The following is a 19,584-nucleotide window of genomic DNA, read 5'->3' as shown; positions in this document are numbered from 1 at the left end:
TGGGTGGGTGGATGGATGGGTGGGTAGGTGGGTGGGTGGATGGATGGATGGGTGAGTGGATAGATGGATGAATGGGTAAGTGGATGCCATGTTGGACAGATGGGCATATGGATAGATAGATGAAAGAATGGTAAAGTCCATGGTGATACATGGCTGGTTGAATGGCTGGATGAGTTGAGGTAGTGTGTGGTTGTGGATTTCTGGGTTGGATAAGTAGGGCAGTGTAGACCAACAGACACTCACAACCCCATTTACACCACCACACTCAGTGAAGCTGTGAGTTCCCTCTCAGCCTCCTTGCTAAATGCTTTTCTTTCTCATGGGCTATATTTTGCTCTCTCTCTGAGGCCAGCTGGAGAAGCAAGCCTGGGTGTTTGTGTATGTGTGTGTGTGTGTGTGTGTGTGTGTGTGTGTGTGTGTGTGTGTGTGCGTGTGTGTGTAAATACTTTACAATCCCCATAAACTTGTTTAAAGACAGGTGGGGGTGAAAGTATAAACTCGGGCAGCCTTTGGGGAGGGCAGTTTGGAAGTGGCTATTAAAATTTTAAATGTGCCTACCACTAAGACCCAGCAACCCCACTTTGAGCTGTCAAGGATGAGAAATGCCTTCCCAGGCTTGTGCACAAGGCTGTGTGCTGGGGTGCTGGTGCAAGGCTGTTCATTGGCCGTTCCCTCCCAATGGTGGCAGATTAAAAGAAGTCACAATGTCCATTGAGCAGGGGATAAGTAATTACCCTGGAAAACTCCAGCCACCCTAGAGAATATGGTAGATCTATGTCCAGAGACGGACAGTTCTCAGATGGTACTTGAGATGGGACACTGCAAGCTTTCAGGAGTCCCTGGGACTCAGCCATCTCAGCAAGTGTCCCCTTGTCCTGACTTTTTGGTCAGTGTTTCCTTTTCCTTTCCAGGAAGTCCACCCTGCTGGGATTACATCTTTCAATCTCATGCCTGCTTGTCAGTGACCTTCTTTAGGGAAGGAGATAAATGAGAGGGGAAAAGCAGTTACAGGCATAATTGCTGTCTGCTGGCTCTTCAATTAAAAAAGCACAAAAGGCACAATATTAAAATCTGATTTATAGGCGCCACTATCTGCCTAATAGTGTGGCCAAGATCCAAAAAAGCACTGTAGTCATTACAGAAAAGCAAAGCCTTTTTTCTCCGGCAGCAGACAAATTGGCTCTCATTTTCTTCTTGCTAAGGACAATGAATGAAATGTTTGTTGGCATCTACAGCATGTTCTTCTACCGTGCTGAAATCCAGAACCTAGTAGTCTGGGAGTAACTTAGAAGTTGTCTGGCTCAGTACCTCAGGGAAGTTTCCTGAGAGGCATGGTGGCTGGACACGGAGGTGGTAACCACCATAGGCAGACAGATTCTTTACCTCTTCAGAGGAACACCATCTAGTCTTTGATGGGCCTGGGACAACTAAGACTATAGTGCTTAGGAGGGAGGGGAAGAAAGCATGGGGGTATTTATCTCCCAGTTTATTCTTCTGTAAAGTGTGTGTGTGTGTGTGTGTGTGTATACATTAATGTCTCAGTGGTTGCATGTAAGACATGTGGTGTATGTGTACAAAACATGTGTATGTATAAACTATGTGTGTGTGTGTGTGTGTGTGTGTGTGTGTGTGTGTGTGTATGTTTATAGTTATATACCCTCTCAGGTGTGCACATGTGGAGGCCAGAGGTGGTCAGCTGTCTTCCTCTATCGCTGTCTACCCTATTGTTTGAAGCAAGGGCTCTCACTGAACTTGGGGGTTGCTGTGCCATCTAGACTGGCTGGCTGGGAGCCCCTAGGACCCACCTTTCTCCAATTCCCCAGGCTGGCATTGCAGACATACACTGCTGCACCTAGCTTTGACATGGACACCGGGGAATTGAACTCAGGTCTTCTTGCTTACGGAGCTTACAGAGGACACATTTTACCAACTGAGCCATCTCTTCAGGCCCTGCTCAGTGAATTTTGTCAAAGTCATTGTTGTGGTTACAGGTTATCACTGGAAGAGCTGGAATTTAACCTACACTTGACATTTCCATGGTGATAGCTGATGTGGGGTGGACCACAGGGAGTTCCCAGCACGGCTTCTTTACCACTGGAAAGGCCCCCCGGGTACCTTCTGAATCCTATTCTGCTCATACTTAGCACAGTTTCTCCTTAGCAGAGGTGTTGTCCAGCTTACAGCTTTATAAACACGTGAACAGAACCAGCCCAGAACATAAACCATTATCCCTTTCACTTGTACCTCGCAGTAGCTTTGTTACCCGCTTCCCACTTGTCCGTGAATTCTTTTTTTGTTTGTTTGTTTGTTTGTTTGTTTTTTTCGAGACAGGGTTTCTCTGTGTAGCCCTGGCTGTCCTGGAACTCACTCTGTAGACCAGGCTGGCCTCGAACTCAGAAATCCGCCTGCCTCTGCCTCCCGAGTGCTGGGATTAAAGGTGTGTGCCACCACCGCCCGGCTTGTCTGTGAATTCTTGGAGTGCAGATTCTGTGACTGTTCAATTCCCTGGTGCCCATGATAGCTGGCGGTACCCTGCTCAATGAACACTTCTTACAAGAATCTCAGTGGGGAGTGCTGTCCCCTGCAAGAAGGGATCCATGATTTAGGGCTGTCCACTCACCACGGCTAGGCAGCAGGTGCCTGCAGAATCATCCATTCTTAACTTTAAAAATAAGAGCTACAAAGCTGGCCATGGTGGCCCATCCATATAATCAACCCCAGAGCTCTGGAGGCGGAGTCAGGAGGATCCTGAATGGGAAGCCGTCCTAGACAATGTAATACAATGTAATATAGCAAACCCCTTGCTCAAAAGCATCTACAAAGAAAAACAACTGTGTTGCCCCGTGAGGTGCAGGACCCCAGATTCCCTCTGGCAACCTGGGAGTGGGCCCATTCTCAGCTTGCAGAGCAGAAGTGGGGGTAGGAGGAAGGCCTGAATAAAGGAGCTGGAAATTGACCAGAAGTCTGACCCTAAGACCAGGAGATTATTTCTCCAACACCCAGCTAGTTCCAAAGCTCCTCCCAATTCCTAACCGTTGGCTCCATCCCTCCTCACCTGCCTTTCTGGAGGTATGCTGGATTACTGATGCGCTCTACTGAGTCTGGCTTTTCCTGGGTTCTAGGGATCCTAATTCTGGTCCTTGCCCTGGTGTGGCAAGGGCTTTATCCACAGAACCATCTCACCATCTCATGGCCCTGTACTTCTCTCTGCTGTAGGCAGCTGTGAGATCCACTGCCTTGTGTGATCTTTGTACTTCCCACAGAGCATATTCATCTTACAGGCAGGAGATCTGACACTCATGATCGCTCTGTATTCATGAGGTGCTTAGAAGCCATGCTTGGGCTGGAACACTGGGATCCAGTGCCACAGGAGCCCCTGGTGGCCCCCTTCTGAGAAGAGTTTTTCTCGCTCACACTGGGGACTCTGCGGGGCTCAGTCTGCCATCTGTCTACATGGAATTTCCCTGGGAAGAGGGAGGGTGGGATTTTGCCTGTGTTTCTTCTGTGCCCTGGTTAATGGCGTTTCTTTTTTTGCAGTGGAGAGGGAAAACGTGCAGAAGAGGACTTTCACACGATGGATAAACCTACACCTCGAAAAGGCAAGTGGGGGCCTGGGGGCTGGTGAGTGATACATTTACCTATGCTACATGGATGGTTCTGTATGATGGTAGGGAGGAGACATGACTCTCTCTAGGTCTCTCTCTCTCTGCTTCTGTGTGTGTGTGCATGTGTGTGTGAGAGAGAGAGAGAGAGAGATTTTCTGTAGTGTATACTGTGTATATATGTGTACATGTCTGTGTTCACATATGTAAGTGTTCATGTATGTAAATGTTCATGTATGTAAGTGTTCACTTATGTAAGTGTTCACATATGTAAGCATACTGAAGTGAGCCCCTCAGAGGACAATTTCAGTGTCAACCCTCGCCTTCACCCTTGAGAGACAGGGTTTCTTGTTCACTGCTCTACACGCCAGACTAGCAGCCACCCCATGAGCCTCTGTGGATTTGCCTATGAGACGCCCTCCACCTTGAGGACACTGGGAATTACCAATGCACACTACCGCATCTAGGTTCTGGCTGTTGGAACTCTGGCCCCATACTTCTGTGGCAAGGCCTTTGTGCCCCATGGCTCTGAGCTTTGAGTCTTTGTGGGTTATGGGGAGCACGGAGAGCAGACACAATTGTTCTGCCATCTGAGTCTTTGAGTCTTTATGGGTTATGGGAGCTGGGCGGGTTATGGGGAGCACGGAGAGCAGACACAGTTGTTCTGCAATCACCAGCATAGCTCCAGAGGGGAATCCACGAGTGAGCAACGGAAGGCATCCTTGAACCATTGCAGCGTTTCCATAGACAGAAGCCCCCTCAGTCACCTCCAGCTCAGACACTGTCCAGCTGCCTGCTCTGGGGCTGTTAGTAGCCATTCGAACTGACTTAGGCAAAGTTACCAAAGCCACTTTAACATTGCTTGCATCAGTCAGCCTACTTCATGCCTGCAAGAAGATTCCCTGGAGTCTTCACATAGCCCAAAGTAGAATGTGAAAATAAGGACAGAGTGCCCAAGGCCCTCCGAGCTCTTATAGCTCTTCTCTTTCCCATTCTAATATGTATTTACTTTTACTTTGTGTGCATTGGTGTTTTACCTGCATACCTGTCTGTGTGGGGGGCATCAGAAGCCCTGAAACAGGGGTTACAGGAGGGTGTGTGCTGCCATGGGGGTGCTGGACATTGAACCAAGGTCCTCTGGAAGAATAGCCAGTGCTCTTAATCGCTGAGCCATTTCTCCAGTCCTAGCTCTCTCTCCCTTTATTTCTCATGTTCTTTGGCCATGCAGCTTTGAGTAAGATCATGTCTGCAAGCTGCTGCTCCTGCACACTTAGCTCTCAGACAGTTGATGATTGCAGCCCCAGACAAAAGGCAGGGCTGAGGAGGAAAGAAGGGGTGAGCAAGTAAAGTGTGTGTGTGGGGGGGGGACCAGCAGAAATGCGAGCTCCCTTGCACATGAGGCTGGAGCTCTGAGCCCTGGGAATGTAGTTGTTCAAGGTCAGAAAGGGAAGTGGGGCTTCTGGCTGAAGTGGCTCACTTTAACCCTTGACTATGTTCTGAGCTCCCATCCTTCCTGAGCCCCTGTCCCTCCTTCAGAATGGATGGTATGGGGCTGCCACATTGGCCAAGAGCATCTTGGAGACTAGATGGAAAGTGACAAGGACTCACACTTGAAGCATAATAAATCCTTTGCCGGTTGTTTCGACCTTGGGTACATGGCTCATGAAGTGAAACATTACGGGGGGTGGGGTGGGGTAGAGATGACAAAAGGGAAAACCAGTCTCCAAACCCAAGCTTGGTGAGCCCCTAAATTAATGCCCGATGTATGTCAGCCTGGCTGAGAATTCCTAGCAGGGGATGGGGTAGAGCCGGAAGGTCTTTCTTTCTTTTTATAGTAAAAATAAATAAATACTGAAAAGAGCAGAGAGTCGTGTAACAAACGCTCCACACTTACCAACCACTCAGTGTGAGCCCCTTTGAACAAGAATGTGCCATGTCACAGACAGTCTCCTTGCCCGGGCCTGCCCATATCCCTTTTTTTGGGAGGCAGGTAGGTAACAGGTAGCACCCATTCTGAGGATAAATCAGACAGCACCTGACAGTAGAGCGGCTCCCTTGTTAGCAGAGAGAAATTAACAGCCCCGTTTCCAGCCCTGAGACTTTAAAAAACGACCTCTAAGCCAAGGAAACCTAGGAAGTCCTTGGTGAATTGGGCTTAACTATAATTTGAAGGCTGTCAGGAATATTTACTGAGTCTCTGGCTTCTGGAAAAAAATATCCCTTAATTTACAGAAGGAGTTCAATCATGCAGAAAGCCCTTTGGGAGGTGGGGGTGCCGTGGTTCCGGCCATAGCAGACTCCTGAAGCCTGGGGAATGTTGGTCCAGGGAGTGTTTGGGCTGGAGTGGGTTCTTACCCCCTGCCATCCAGCTGTGGACTCTAGCCAAGGTCGTGTTTGATGCCGCTGCAAGAGGCCCTTCCAGAAACAGCCGATGGAAATTAGCCTTTGGGTTTAAATCCCAAGTCAGACTCGACTTCTGTCAGGCGGGTAACTGGAAATTTTGTTAGCCCATTCATCAGGGGTGCTGGGGTCTCTTAAAAGGAAGCAGTCTGCCAGGTCTGGAATGTGCCCGAGGCTGCAGGGTTTGCAAAGAAAATATCTTGCCTTTTGGCTCAAACTCCCTGGCGCCCTCGGGGTAATGCCCTCTTTTGTACACCTGTAGGTAGCTTCATCCTGTATTTTGACTAACGGGGCAGGGGACTGGGACTCGTATAAAGGGTGAGGAAATGCCACCTTCCTTAATAAACAGTAGAACACAGGCCCACCACGGGGCCAGGGAAGGAAGGGGCTTTCCCAGAGTAGAAGACTAAAGATAATGTTGGTTGAGATTTTCTTCACCGCTGGGTGTGTGCTGGGGAGAGCGGCCTTTGCATCCTGTTTCTCATTGATCCTGGGGTATAGGAAGCACCCAGCCACTCCTCTAACCTGGACAAAGGTAAGGGGGAATTCAGATCAAGGCCGCAGGAGCTCGCGAATGCAGGCCTCTGGTCCCCGTTGCATGATTTTCTGTTGCGTTCAGTCCAACTGTTGAAGGTCAAGTGTAGGAAACAAGAGTTTACCAAATAGCTGTGCGATGGTCACCCAACCTCTTTTAGCCCCAGTTTCTCCAAATCTGAAGTGAGGGCTTGCACTGGATCATTTCCCGTGAGCTTAACAGACTTCGAATATGGTTTATTGATGGGTATGCTGACGCACGTGTGTGTGTGTGTGTGTGTGTGTGTGTGTGTGTGTGTGTTGAAGATGGGTACAAGTAAAGGCCAGAGGTCAACCTCCAGGGTTGTTTCTCAGGAGCAACCCACCTGTTTGTTTTTTGTTTTTGTTTTTTTTAAGATTTATTTATTTTATTTATATGAGCACACTGTAGCTCACCAGAAAAAGGCATCAGATCCCATTACAGATGGTTGTGAGCCACCATGTGGTTGCTGGGAATTGAACTCAGGACCTCTGGAAGAGCAGTCAGTGCTCTTACCCACTGAGCCATCTCTCCAACCCTCCACGTTGTTTTTTTGACAGTTTCTTGAGACTGGGACTTACTGATACAGCAAGATTGATTGGCCAGCAGGCTTTGGGGATCCTCTGGTCTCCACCCCCCTCCTTTGGGATAATAAGCGTGTACCACCATGCCCAGCTTTTTATGTGGGCACCGAGGGATTGAACCCAGGTCCTCATGTTTGTGCAGCAGACGCTTTATCAACTGAGCCATCACCCTGGACCCAGAGTTTTTCATGCTTTGGAAACCTATAATGGCATGTCATTTCTTTCTCCTCTTAAACTTGAATGTGATCTAGTCTTGGAGTCTGAGATCTCATGTTAGGTGGGCTACCAAAGCCAATTAATCATCCCCTTGTTGCTGAATCTCTTGTATAGCTCTCCTGCCAAGCCGCCATACAATGGCCAGCCAGAGGGCCCTTCCAGGGTGATAGATTTCTGCCTCCTCGGATGACCCTTTCCCTGCAGAATTCACTCTTGAGCAAGAACCATGTAGATCACTGAGGTCATTAATGGGCTTCTTCTTTTCCTCCTGTCCCACAGTGCGACCCACCTCTAGAAGTTACGGACCTGTTTGTTGATATCCAAGATGGCAAAATCCTAATGGCTCTTTTAGAAGTCCTCTCTGGGCGAAATCTGGTATGTCGTTACAGCAGGGTTGGGGACATTACAAAAGGAAGCACTGCCAAGATCCCATTCCTATTCAGGCGTCAGATTTCTGTTGCTGGGACTAAACACCACCCGTAAAAAAAAGCTTTAAGGAAGAAGGAAGTTAGACTTCATGCTCATGGATCCAGAGGTATCTGTGGCCACTTGGTCCTGTAGCTTTAGGCCTGAGAAAAGACAGTGTATCACAAAAATGCATAACAGGGAAACTTCTCGTCTCATGGCAGCAAAGAGAAAGGGGCCAGAGATCCCAGTATTATCCTCAAGGACACAACTCCAAAGACCTAACATCCTCCCATCAGGCCCTATCTCCTAAAGGTTCCATCAGCAGCCAGTAGTCCCATAGCCTGCTGTGTATAGGCTAGTAATACCCGGAGCCTTTAGTGTATAGGTCTTGGGGGAGCGTCCCAGATGCAACCGTGATATGGAACTTAAATGTACGCACACATCCAGACAGGGTAACTCGATAAGTGTCAGAAAATGCTGAAGGATGTCATTCCTTTTTCACATAAGGTGGGGGCAGGGGAGCGGGCTCAGCAGCTAAGAGTTCTCCCTACTCTGCCAGAGGACTTGAGATCTGTGCCCAGCACCCAATGGCTCACAATGGCCTATAACTGGAGGGTCAGAGGATCCAGTACTTTTTCTGCTCTCTGAGGGTTCCTGCACACAGGTGCCAGACACATACACATAAAGAAATTGAAAATAGTGACATTAGGTCTGAGAGATGGTTCAGCGGTTAAGAACACTGGTTGCTCTTGCAGAGGACCCAGGTTCAATTCTCAGCACCACATGGCAGCTCACAACCATTCATAACTCCAGTTCTAAGGGGTTTGATGCCCTCTCTTCTGGTGCCCTCTTTTGGCCTTTGTGGGTACTGCATGTGCATGGTACACATGAATTCATGCCCATAAAATAATACGTGACTCTTAAAAAAAAATGAATAATATGAACGACGGTAACTGAGTGATATCTGTTTTTCTTTTACTATTATTTCATTATTGTGTATTATTTATGGAGGTGTAATATGCATGTAATAGAGTATATACATAGAGAGGTCAGAGGATAACCTGAGAAAGTTAGTTTTCTCCTTCCGTTGTGGTTCCTGGGATCAAGCTCAGGTCATCAGGCTTGTGTGACAAGCATTTATTAGCTACTGAGCCATCTCACTGGCCTATATCTGTTTCAGCTTGTTCATTTTTTAAAAAGCAAACATATTTTAGTAGGTAAATTAGTAAATGAATGACCAGTGATTTCAGTGAGCCTGTGACAGCTAAGACCTGATCTTGGACCATTCAAGTTAGCTGACAAAGCATTGTGCTAACCAGAGTGACAATTAAGAATTAGGGAAAGCCTTCCTGTAGCTGTTGGATAAGAGCAGATAACCTTTCAATGCTGGGAGCTCCCATTGGTATAGTAACCACAAATGTCCCCAGGCATTGTCAGATGCCCCCTGCCCCAGGTGGCAAATTGATCCATTCCAAAATGCCAGTCATAGGGGCTGGAGAAATGGCTCAGCAGTTAAGAGTGATTGTGGCTCTTGCAGAGTCTGATTCACTGAATGCACATCAAGTAGCCCCCGACCACCTGTAACTCCAGCCCCAGTGGGTTCAAAGCACTCTTCCAGCCTGCACATCTGCTGGCATCTGTATGCACACACATAACTAAAAATAAATTATTTTATTTAAATGCCAGATGTTTACATTGAGGAACAGGGTCTGAAGTTGAGTGCTTGATTTGGCCTTGGTGATCCCTTAATGCCTATGCTCAAGTGACAGATGGCAGTCTGCTCTGGATGTCGCTTTAAAAGCTCTACTTCTCACCCTGCCTGATGGCTCAAGCCTTTGATCCCAGCACTCAGGAGGCAGAGGCAGATGGATCTCTTGAGTTCGAGGCCAGCCTTAGAGGCCAGGCAGCAGGTCTTTCCCAGTGGAGTTGGCCTGTGTGAGAGGAGATGACTGTGGTGCCCTGTGCAGATCTATGGAGCAAGTTCCAGGGCTACACAGAGAAACACTTGCTCGAAAAAAGCGAAACAAACAAAACCCACGACTTCTTGTCTCAGATGGCTGTGACTGAGACCTGCCACACCCGTTCACCCTTCTCACCTGGGCTTTCCCTCCCACAAAGTAGAAGATGCTCATGAGGTCACTCAAGGGAGAGAGATGAGCAAAGCTGGGGGAGGCATTTCCAGCAGGTTTCAGTGAGCAAGCTGCACACTTCCCCCAAGGCTTTGTAAGAAAGCGTATCCCGATCCCTTGCTCTATGTTCTCCATAGACAGGTGGAAGCCAGGGCATGTGGCAACAGCATCCATAGCCTTTGACCCTGCAGCTCAGCAAAGAACAACCCTCCTCCACTGCGCATAAGCAGAGCGCAGCAGGTCTTTCCCGCTGGAATTGCCTGCGTGGGAGGAGATGAGCTCACTGTGGTACTCTGTGCAGAACCCACACGGTCGGTTGGAAATTGAGGTCCAGCCTGCAGCTGGCTTTTGTGTGTTCTCCCCCCAAGCCCCATCTGAAAACCCAGCCAGCCACATCCACTGCTGTTGGGGGCTGAGCTGAGTGGGGATGCGAACAGCAAGCTGGATTCCCTAAGCAAATAGTCACTTGTGCTATGAGACCATGCAGGTTCCGGGGGTCAGGGTGGGCAGAGGTTAACAAGACAGGAGCTGGTTAGAGAGAAAACTAGACCCATTGGTCCCGTGTCCCAAAGAGTTCCCATTTACCAGCTCCAGGGAACCAAGTCTCAGGATCCTAGGATCATAGTGACATTTGGATGCCTCCATTATGAGTCTTTTCTTTTTCATTCATTCATTCATTCATTCATTCATTCACTTATTCACTTTACACCCTGGTCACAGATCCCCCTCCCTTCTCTTTGGTTGCATGCTCTTTGGTTGGTGATTCTTTTCAATACTGTCCCTAACCTTCAAAAGCAAGTGATAAAGAAAAGGCGCCCCATAGTCCTGGGGCGCTACTGCATGGACACTGGCTTAGCTGCGTGTTTTGTTTTTCAGCTGCATGAATACAAATCCTCATCACATCGTATTTTTCGGTTGAACAACATAGCGAAAGCACTCAAGTTTCTGGAAGATAGCAATGTAAGTGTTTGAAGCCTGTCTGGGCAAGACAAGCTTGCCTTGGAAGAAAAGAGTGGGAGTTGAAGTTTGGTGCTCATCTCTCGGGAAGTGTGGAAAGGCTTGATGCGGGAATAACCAAGTTCTTCCAAGCTTAGGGTGAAGGGAAGTCACTCAGAGAAGCTACATTTTAAGATGTGGCCCCCCATGCCCCGCCCACCCTATTTGTGCCTGCCTGTAGGCAGTCTGGGAGAAGGCCAGCAGCTGGTTGATTAGCAGAGGTTTAGGACTGATTGCTACAATGTATCTTTCTTGGAACTTAAGGTCAGGGCTTGAGGCTGATCGCTACAATGTATCTCTCTTGGAACTTAAGGACAGGGCAGGAGGTTTGGGACTGATCGCTACAATGTATCTCTCTCTTGGAACCTAAGGACAGGGCTCCAGTTTGGGGATTGATTGCTACAATGTATTTCTCTCTTGGAACTTAAGGACAGGGCTTGGGACTGATGGCTACAATGTATCTCTCTCAGAACTTAAGGACAGGGCACTCTGGCAGAGGCAAGGAAGGACCTGGCACTGTCTTGGATCTGCATTTGGAACTCTTTCTTATCCTTCTCAGGTGGGAAGGGGAGGCCCACAGGTGGCTTCCCTAAAGCCCCCCCTCCCCTTTTACTAAGTTTGTTTCAGGACCGTCTGGATGAAAACAGTGTTCTGCTTGTCTGGCCTGTCTGCAGACTAAACCATTACCCTAGAGTGCAGGCCCTTTGAGGTGGTGTGTGTAAGACAAGCAGATGTGTGTGCTATCTCAGCAGAAGGAGTACTGGGTGAGGATGTCCAGTAGCTCATGAAGGGACCTGGAGAGTCAAGGGTGGAGCCCAGGGAAAGCTGGGATCCTGGAACATGTCAGAACCTGCTGAAGGGAGGGAGCAGACATGTCTCCACTTTCCAGCCCTGATGCTTCTGGCTGCTCTCACCCAGGCCGGGGCAGGCACTCACCACCGCAGTGTCATCCCAAGCTGAATGGATGTGGATGTCAACCCTGAGGCTGAGCCACAGCCCAGATGCAAGAGCTTGGGGAGCACTTTACCACCACAGGGGAAGTGGGATGTGTCTCCCAATTGCCACACAGCAGAGAAAGACCTGAAGGCAAGAGGTTTAGGTGATGGTGACCACTAAACACCCCAGTGCATATTGGATATCAGAGTCCAAAGGTGCAAACAAGACCAGGAATTTACCAGCTGACAGATGGGTCCACACTCTTGGGGAATATTACTTGGTTGTGGAAAATAAATTGGTGCTGGTGTGTGTTAAGGCCTGGGACCCCAAGCACAGTAGACTGAATAACAGGCAGACAGATGTAAAGGGTGCTTCTTACATGATACCATGTGTGTGAAATTTCCGCGATGGGGAAATGGCTTTAGAGAAAGTTAGACCGAAGGGGAGGAGGCAGAGGGATGCCAGATGACAGCTAGTAGGTCCAGGGCTGCTCTTAGAAATGGTGAATATGTTCTACAATCTACTCCAGTGGTCTTTACACATGTCTGCAAATACACCAAACCCACGGAACCGAATGCTTTAAATGGAAGGCTTAAGCAGCCCATCAACCACAGCTCAGTGTGAAGTTTAAAATACAAGCACTTCCCAGATTCACTCTGTGGGCTCAGGAACACTGTGAGCCTCTGCTTGAGCAAGGATCAAGCTTGCCTTAGTGTGAGTAGGCCTGGGTTTCCAATCCTGGCCTCCCCACTCACTTCTAGGGACTGTGGGGAAATCATATACCTCTCTAAATAGAAGGAACAGAGACAGGACCTTCCTCAGCGCACTACTGAGGAGGCGGGCGTTCACACCCCTGCCAAGGGCTGTGTGCCCTGTTTCTGCCGCTTCTCTGGCTTGACTGACTGAACTCCCTGGTGGCACACCCACCTGTATTCCATCATTAGCATAACTCTCAAGAAGCATTGTCTCCCCTGAATGCCTTACTTGGGGCAGGAGGCGTGGCTTCAAGCAGCTGCCTAGGTTACCCCTTCTGGTTGACCTTGAGATCATCTCCCAAAGTGAATGCCCACTTGGGTGACTCTGGTCAGTTACCCAGGCAGGTCGTAGGCTTGCATCCCAGTGTCTTTGTGGATTGGGCTGTGCCTAGCATAGGGGAGAATCAGTTATGTAAGATGGTTGGGGTCCAGAGGAAAGAACAATGCTCTTGCAGGCAGCAGCTGCTTGGCGCTCCAGGGCATGAAGAGGAGCCTCTGACTCACACAGGAGACCATATGGCCTGCCGAGTCTACATTCGAGATGCTCCTGCCATGGACTAATCTGAACATACGGTGCCATGGGAAAAGCATGACTGAGGCTTGGTCTTCTGGCCTCCACATGTGAGCCTTTTCCAGATTGTCTGCTCTAGTGACCGTATAGCACCACAGACCACTGAGCTCACCTTCCCTTCAGTTAGTTAGTCTTCACAGAAACATCCCAGCGTGGGCGCGTGGGATCTCAGTGCCTCATTTGGGTCAATTTCCCAGACAGGTAGGACGAGTGTAATATGGTCCAGGGAGGTGATTCAGAGGGAAGATGATGATGGAGAGGAGACAAGTTCCCAGGGACACGCTGTGTCCCATTCTGAGAATCCACGTTATGACTTAGGGAGCCTTATTTGTCCCTCTTTGTGCCACTGCCTGGATTCCTAGGACAGGCCTCAGTGGCTCTGCTGGTGTCTGGGTGGCAGTGCCCAGAGCTGGGAAGTAGGTACAGACAGCAACCAAAGCTGTTGTTCTGGGGTCCTGGGACCAGCCAGTGTGCACTCTTCTCTCCTCAACTGTGGGTTACAGAGAGCCTGCCATATGGAACCAACTCTGGGACCTCAGGAAGTCACTTAGGCTAAGCTTTGGCTTTGTCACCTTTGAAATGGGGACATTGGAGAGACTAACTTGGGAAGCCACCCACAGTGGTCAGTGCTTTGTAGGGGAAGCCATTGTCATGAAGGTTTCCAAGTCACTCTTTTAAACCTGTCAGCTCAGAGAAGAGAAGAGAAGATCCCACAACCCAGCAGGCTCATTTGTATTCAGTGTGGCAGAACAAACTGAGTTGGGGGCGGGGGGGGGAGAGGGAGCACCATCCCTAAAGATCTGAAGCATAGTGATTTTATCATCTGTCTATCACCAAGGAGAGTAGAAGTCTCTGTCCTCCAGGGAGGACTATACTCTAATGATGAGGATGACAGAGACCCTTAAGTGCTTCTATAAACTACAAACCAGAGGATGCTTCCAGGAAGAGCTAGAGGGTAGGAAAACAGGAGAGTTTCAACAAGTGATTGGTTATGTGCAGTGTGCGCTGCCGGGGGAGCATGGACAGAAGATTGGCTCTGAGTTTGATGGCTTGTATCCCTCTTAGTATTGACAACTTCCTTCCTGGCCTCCAGTCTGCAGGCGATGAGCCCGTGTTGTCTCAATTACCTTCTTGGCAGCGGCTGTGAATGGCCCGTCAACCAGGGAGCTGGGCAGTCAGCCTCAATCAGGCTACCCGAGGCCTAACTGATGTTGTCAGAGCCCCCAATAAACCGATAAGATCAGAGATGCGAGCCAGAGCAGTTTAAAGGCTCATGACAGAAAGGGAGAGTGGAGCGAGAAACTGCTGTATGACACACAACCTCTCTTAAGTTTTTCCTTCCCCCCAGCGTCCTGGGATAAAGTTTGCAGTGCAGGTTTTAAAGGTTGCTCTGGTGAGCTCACTTCATCCCCATTACATCCCTGGAGACAGCTTTGTACATGTATGAAGTGTTGCTCAACGAGGAGACGAAATGGGACAGAGGCCAACAGCTTGCACGGCCTCGCTCACCCTCTCCACTCTACAGCCTGTCCAGAGAGGCTGGCAAGAGGCTGACCGCTGGACTGCGAGCTCAGTGATGACTGTAAGCGCTGACCCTCCATCCTGAGCCCGCACAGGACACTCTGTGTGCGTTAAAGTGCAGAATGGGCTTCTCAGGGTGTCAAGCGCTTGTGGCTTAAGAGGACCTGAGTTTTGATACTAGATAGCTAACTAGAACCTGCATAAAAAACACAGGTGCTGTAATCCCAGTGCCCCTCTCCAGGCAAGGTGGGAACAGAGACAGGAAATGCCCAGAGCTCATTGGCTAGTCAGTGTAGCCAATCAGTGAGTTTCAGGTCTAGTGAGAAACCCTGTCTCAAAAAAAAAAAAAAAAAAAAAAAAAAAAAAAAAAAAAAAAAAAAAAAAAGCAGGTATAGAAGGGGAACCTGCTAGGGCACACCTTTAGTCCTAGTACTTGGGAGGCAGAGGCAGACAGAGCTCTGAGTTCAATGACAGCCTGGTTTACATAGCAAGTTCTAGGTCAACCAAGACAACGTATCCTGTTACAAAGATACATAAAATAAAATAAGTAAATAAATAAATGAAAATTTAAAACTAAGGTGGAGCCTGATCGAGGGAGACACCTGACATCAGCCTCTGTCTTCCACACACACAGACATGAAATGCAGATTGTGTGTGCTGGGGAACATAGCTCCCCAACTAGGTCCCGGGATGCTGCAGGTCCAGGGGCCCTTCAGTAGTTTTAGGGTTCACGGGAACATCTTTGCATGGTCAGACACAGGTGAAATAGTATTGTCTGAGCGGTTTCTGTTTAACATGTTACACAGCCGCTCTGTAGGACAGTTTGTGTAGATGCGGAATCCCTGGCTATGATGGGTTCACTGTTTGCTTTTCTGATGCGTGTGTCTGTTCTCTGAGTCAGTCAGGGTACCCTAAGTCAGGAGGTTTGATGGCCTGCAGTCTTCCCGGGCCTCTTGCCCTCCCTTTATGGAATGGAATGGTAGAAACTCAGGCTTATAGCTCGGGGCACATTGGAGTTGTGCACCTGTATTTTTTTTAATGCAGGTTTTAGCTGTCAAGAGCTTTCTGGATGCTCTCCTAACACGAAGTGGTAAGAGCAGCACCTACACAATAGACTTGTGGTTGGGGTAAACTGAGCCAGTACTCATAAGTACTTGGAAGACTTTAGGGTGGTGTTCGCACATGGTAAGCACTACATATGTTTTGGTCAAATAAAGTTTTCCCCATTAGGTGTCTCCAAGAGATGGCCTTTGGCAATGACCAGGCAGCCAGCAGCATCAGGCTTCAGGGGTCAGGGAAGGTGGTAGGTAGGTCAGACTTGTCGGAGCCGAGCTTTGCGCTCATCAACCGCTTCTTTCCAGGTCAAGCTGGTTAGCATCGATGCAGCAGAAATAGCGGACGGCAACCCCTCGCTGGTTCTCGGGCTGATATGGAACATCATTCTCTTCTTCCAGGTAAGCCTGCTGGTCTCCGTGACAACGCGGACATCATCTGGAGCATTCTAACCACGGGACAGCGTGCCCACATCAAGAGACACCATGAGACTTAGTTTCCGTGATCCATATTCCTCTGTTTTCTGATGGGGACCAGGAAGTGAAGAGTGAGGATTACAAAGGTGATCCGCTAGGGGAAGGTTTGCAGGGGCTTTGGCGCTGGTGTTGGCCAGAGGCACGGGCGCTGTTTAGAGCTATGGGTCCCTTTCTGCATCAGCTGAGAACTTGAGCCTCAGTTTCCACCTCTGTAAATGCAGGAGTGGTCACAAGATGTGCCGTGTGTGAGGGCTTCACCCACTGTGCCCAAGTTTACACAGGACTCGGTCACTCCATAGCCTGGCGTCCTGAGGGATGCTGGGAAGATCAGGAAAGGTGCTGAATGCCTTAAATAGACCACAGAGCTTCCTTCGCTCCTTCAGCAGATGTCTGTTGAGTTTGTTTGTTTGTTTGTTTGTTTGTTTTAGTAATCTCAGATGTTAGTGAGACGGAGCTTTCTCTTCTTGGGGGGGATCACAAAGACACATAGATTCCATATTACTTCAGGGTGAATGTCACAATTGGGGTTTGAGCAGGTCTTTGTAAGAGCTCTAAGCGGGAACAACTTTACTACAAATGGGTGAGCCGAATGAGGAAAACCATAACCAAGGGAGTGACCTGAGCGGGGTTTTGAAGGGTGGGTAGGAGTGTGCTTCTCATATTTATTATGCATACGAATTACATGGGCACAGTGCTAAAATGTCGCCTGGATCTGTAGGTGGCTCTGGGACAGGCCTGGGCTTCTGCATTTCTCACATGTACCCTATGGTTATAGTTCAGTGCTGGAGGAAAGGGACAGTCAATCAGCTAGCAGGCCCAGAATGAGCCTGGGAAGCCTGACAGGAGTGTGATGCATTCTGGGAGTGCCAGGTTATAGCGGAACAGAACAGAGAGTCTGGTCAGGTAGAATATGTGTGCCCAGGCTGATGAGAGCTACAGGAGTCTCGGAAAAAGCTTCTCGTATAGTGAGGACCAAGTCTGTATTAGCTGGACTCTCCAACCAGGGTCTTGTGGCAGGTGAGAGGGAGCCACTGGCCAGGAGTCCCTGTGGGTCACTGGGTCTGATATGCCCTCTTCTCCCTAGATAAAGGAGCTCACGGGCAACCTCAGCAGGAGTTCTCCATCTTCCAGCTTGTCACCTGGCTCTGGGGGCACTGACTCCGACTCTTCCTACCCACCCACGCCCACCACAGAGAGGAGTGTGGCAGTGGCAGTGAAAGACCAGAGGAAGGCCATCAAGACCCTGCTGTCATGGGTGCAGAGGAAAACCAGGAAGTAAGCTATAGTCTCCCCCTCCCCTAAACCAAGCCTGGCTTCAGGTGCACTGGTGTCCGCCATAGGCGTACCACACCCTACAAGGCTGTCTCCAGGCCCAGGGAGTAGTGCACATGGACCTGGGTGGCCAAGGTAGATCAAATTCCATCTGCTAAGGGGCCAGTGTCTATGGGCCCTATGCATCACACAAACCATGAGAACAGGAATGTGGTATGCTTTTCCAGTTTGTATGTGGTGTGGGCCTGTGAGTGTGTGGCACATGCCCATGCTTGTACCTTGAGGAGGCGAGAGCAAGCATCAGGTGTCTTTCTTTATGCTCTCTCTCTCTCTCTCTCACTGAATCAACAGCTTGCCATTTCAGTTAGGCCAACCAGCAAGCTTCTGGCATCCTCCAGTCTCTGCTCCCCAATGATAGGCTTACACACACGGGCAGCCATACCTGACTTTTTATGAGGGTGCTGGGGGTTCAAATTCTGGTCCTCGGATTTATGGAGTAAGCACTCTTACCATTTCCTAAATCCAGTTATAGAAATCTTCTGCCAGGCTTTTTATTGCCCCGGGCCTTAGTCAGAGATGTCAGGCTAGTGTAGGGGAAGCCACACCTACTTGGGGATACCTCACCTCCTCCATGTACAGCCTAGGGGGGTAGTTGCTGGTGTTTCACTTGCCTGTCTAAGCCTCCGTTTTAATGGTGACACCATTCACTGCCTTCCAAGACAGTTGTGACACAATCCAAGACAGCAGTTCACACCTCACCTTAAAGGCCACTTAATACATTTCTTCACACCTCCCCCCGGGAAGAGGAGACGGAACAGAGGCTAGATCTCCAGGTTTGGGGGTTGATGGAGGAAGTTAAATGTGAATGATTAGAATAGATGACTGTGAAAAACCAGGAAAGATTTAAGAATAAATCAAGCTGGAGAGTTCACTGTCAGGAGCCCCTGTGCATGAGGCAGAGGGATGGCGGCTGGGGAGCCACTGTGCATGCCGCAGAGGGATGGCGGCTGGGGGTTGGGAGCATACTGTGCTCCCCTCATGGTGTGTCTTTGTGACTCTGAACTTGGACAAGTGCATGTGACAGCTGCAGGTGACTTTGGCTTGGTTTACAGCTTACTAAGCATTGTCTTGATGACCGTTGGGTCCCTGGCTTTGAGAATGTACTCTTGAGTAGGTCACAGGGGCCAAGGCTTGCAGGAGCTCTGCCTTTAGGGTTTGTAACCTGTGGAAGACTGAAGCTATTTCCACATTAAAAGGTGTTAGATTCTATTAATTCCGTGAGCATGATAAGAAATGAAAGGCAGAGGCAGGCGGATTTCTGAGTTTGAGGCCAGCCTGGTCTACAAAGTGAGTCCCCCAGGATAGCCAGGGCTATACAGAGAAACCCTGTCTCAAAAAAACAAAAAAAAAGAAAAAAAGAAAAAAAAGAAAAGAAAGAAAAGAAAAGAAAAGAAAAGAAAAGAAAAGAAAAGAAAAGAAAAGAAAGGACTTTATATAGAGAGCCGACACCTCCCGGCATGCCCCTCACTGTGAAAGTTATGGTGTTAGGGCCAGGGAGATGGCTCAGTGGCTAAGATACATGCTGGGTGTAGTGGTCTACCTGAGGCTAAGGTAAAGAGATTTATATTAATTATAGTGACAAAGGAAGTCTCAAAAAACCCCAGACTTTGTTCTCTGGTTAAGTCTCATGAAGAACACTTTGAACAAGCACAGCAAACTTATAAAGGAAAAATAGAAAAATATATGGTTCAAGCATTAAAGGGGCACCAGGAAGTGAAATGGAGCCAAATCCCGGGTTCAAGGATATTAAATTGAATGAAGGAAGGGGTGACATTGGGGCAAGATCCCACCCAACTAAATTTAGGACCAGGCATGGTAGTATAAGCTTTTAAGCCCAGGAGGCAAAGGCAAGCAAATCTCTGAGTTCGAAGCCAGCCTGGTACAGAGCAAGCTCCAAGTAAAGAAAAAACGTAAACCCATGCATAGTGGGCCACACCTTCAATCCCAGCCTTTAGGAGACAGGTATGCCGATGTCTGAGCTCAAAGTCAGTCTGCAGAGCAAGTTCCAGGACAGCCAGGCTTAGGCAATGAAGAAACTGGAAAATAGAAAGC

The 19,584-nt window shown here is 48.9% G+C and overlaps 1 protein-coding gene across 2 annotated transcripts in view; it reads left to right on the top strand.

The window, feature by feature from the left end:
* Positions 1-19,584, top strand: part of Clmn (calmin) — a 99,991-nt gene that overhangs the window by 62,463 nt on the left and 17,944 nt on the right. For both annotated transcript variants that reach the window (XM_021202180.2, XM_029540786.1), the window contains exons 2-6: positions 3,538-3,599; positions 7,635-7,730; positions 10,769-10,852; positions 16,033-16,125; positions 17,285-17,475. In XM_021202180.2, coding sequence (XP_021057839.1) covers positions 3,538-3,599; positions 7,635-7,730; positions 10,769-10,852; positions 16,033-16,125; positions 17,285-17,475 — 526 coding nt within the window. The remainder of the gene's footprint in view (positions 1-3,537; positions 3,600-7,634; positions 7,731-10,768; positions 10,853-16,032; positions 16,126-17,284; positions 17,476-19,584) is intronic.

This window comes from Mus pahari, chromosome 7 (assembly GCF_900095145.1).
Source record: "Mus pahari chromosome 7, PAHARI_EIJ_v1.1, whole genome shotgun sequence".
In the NCBI taxonomy this organism is placed as follows: domain Eukaryota; kingdom Metazoa; phylum Chordata; class Mammalia; order Rodentia; family Muridae; genus Mus; species Mus pahari.
Note: the sequence above shows the minus strand (reverse complement) of the source record. Positions and strands in the feature narration are given on the sequence as shown.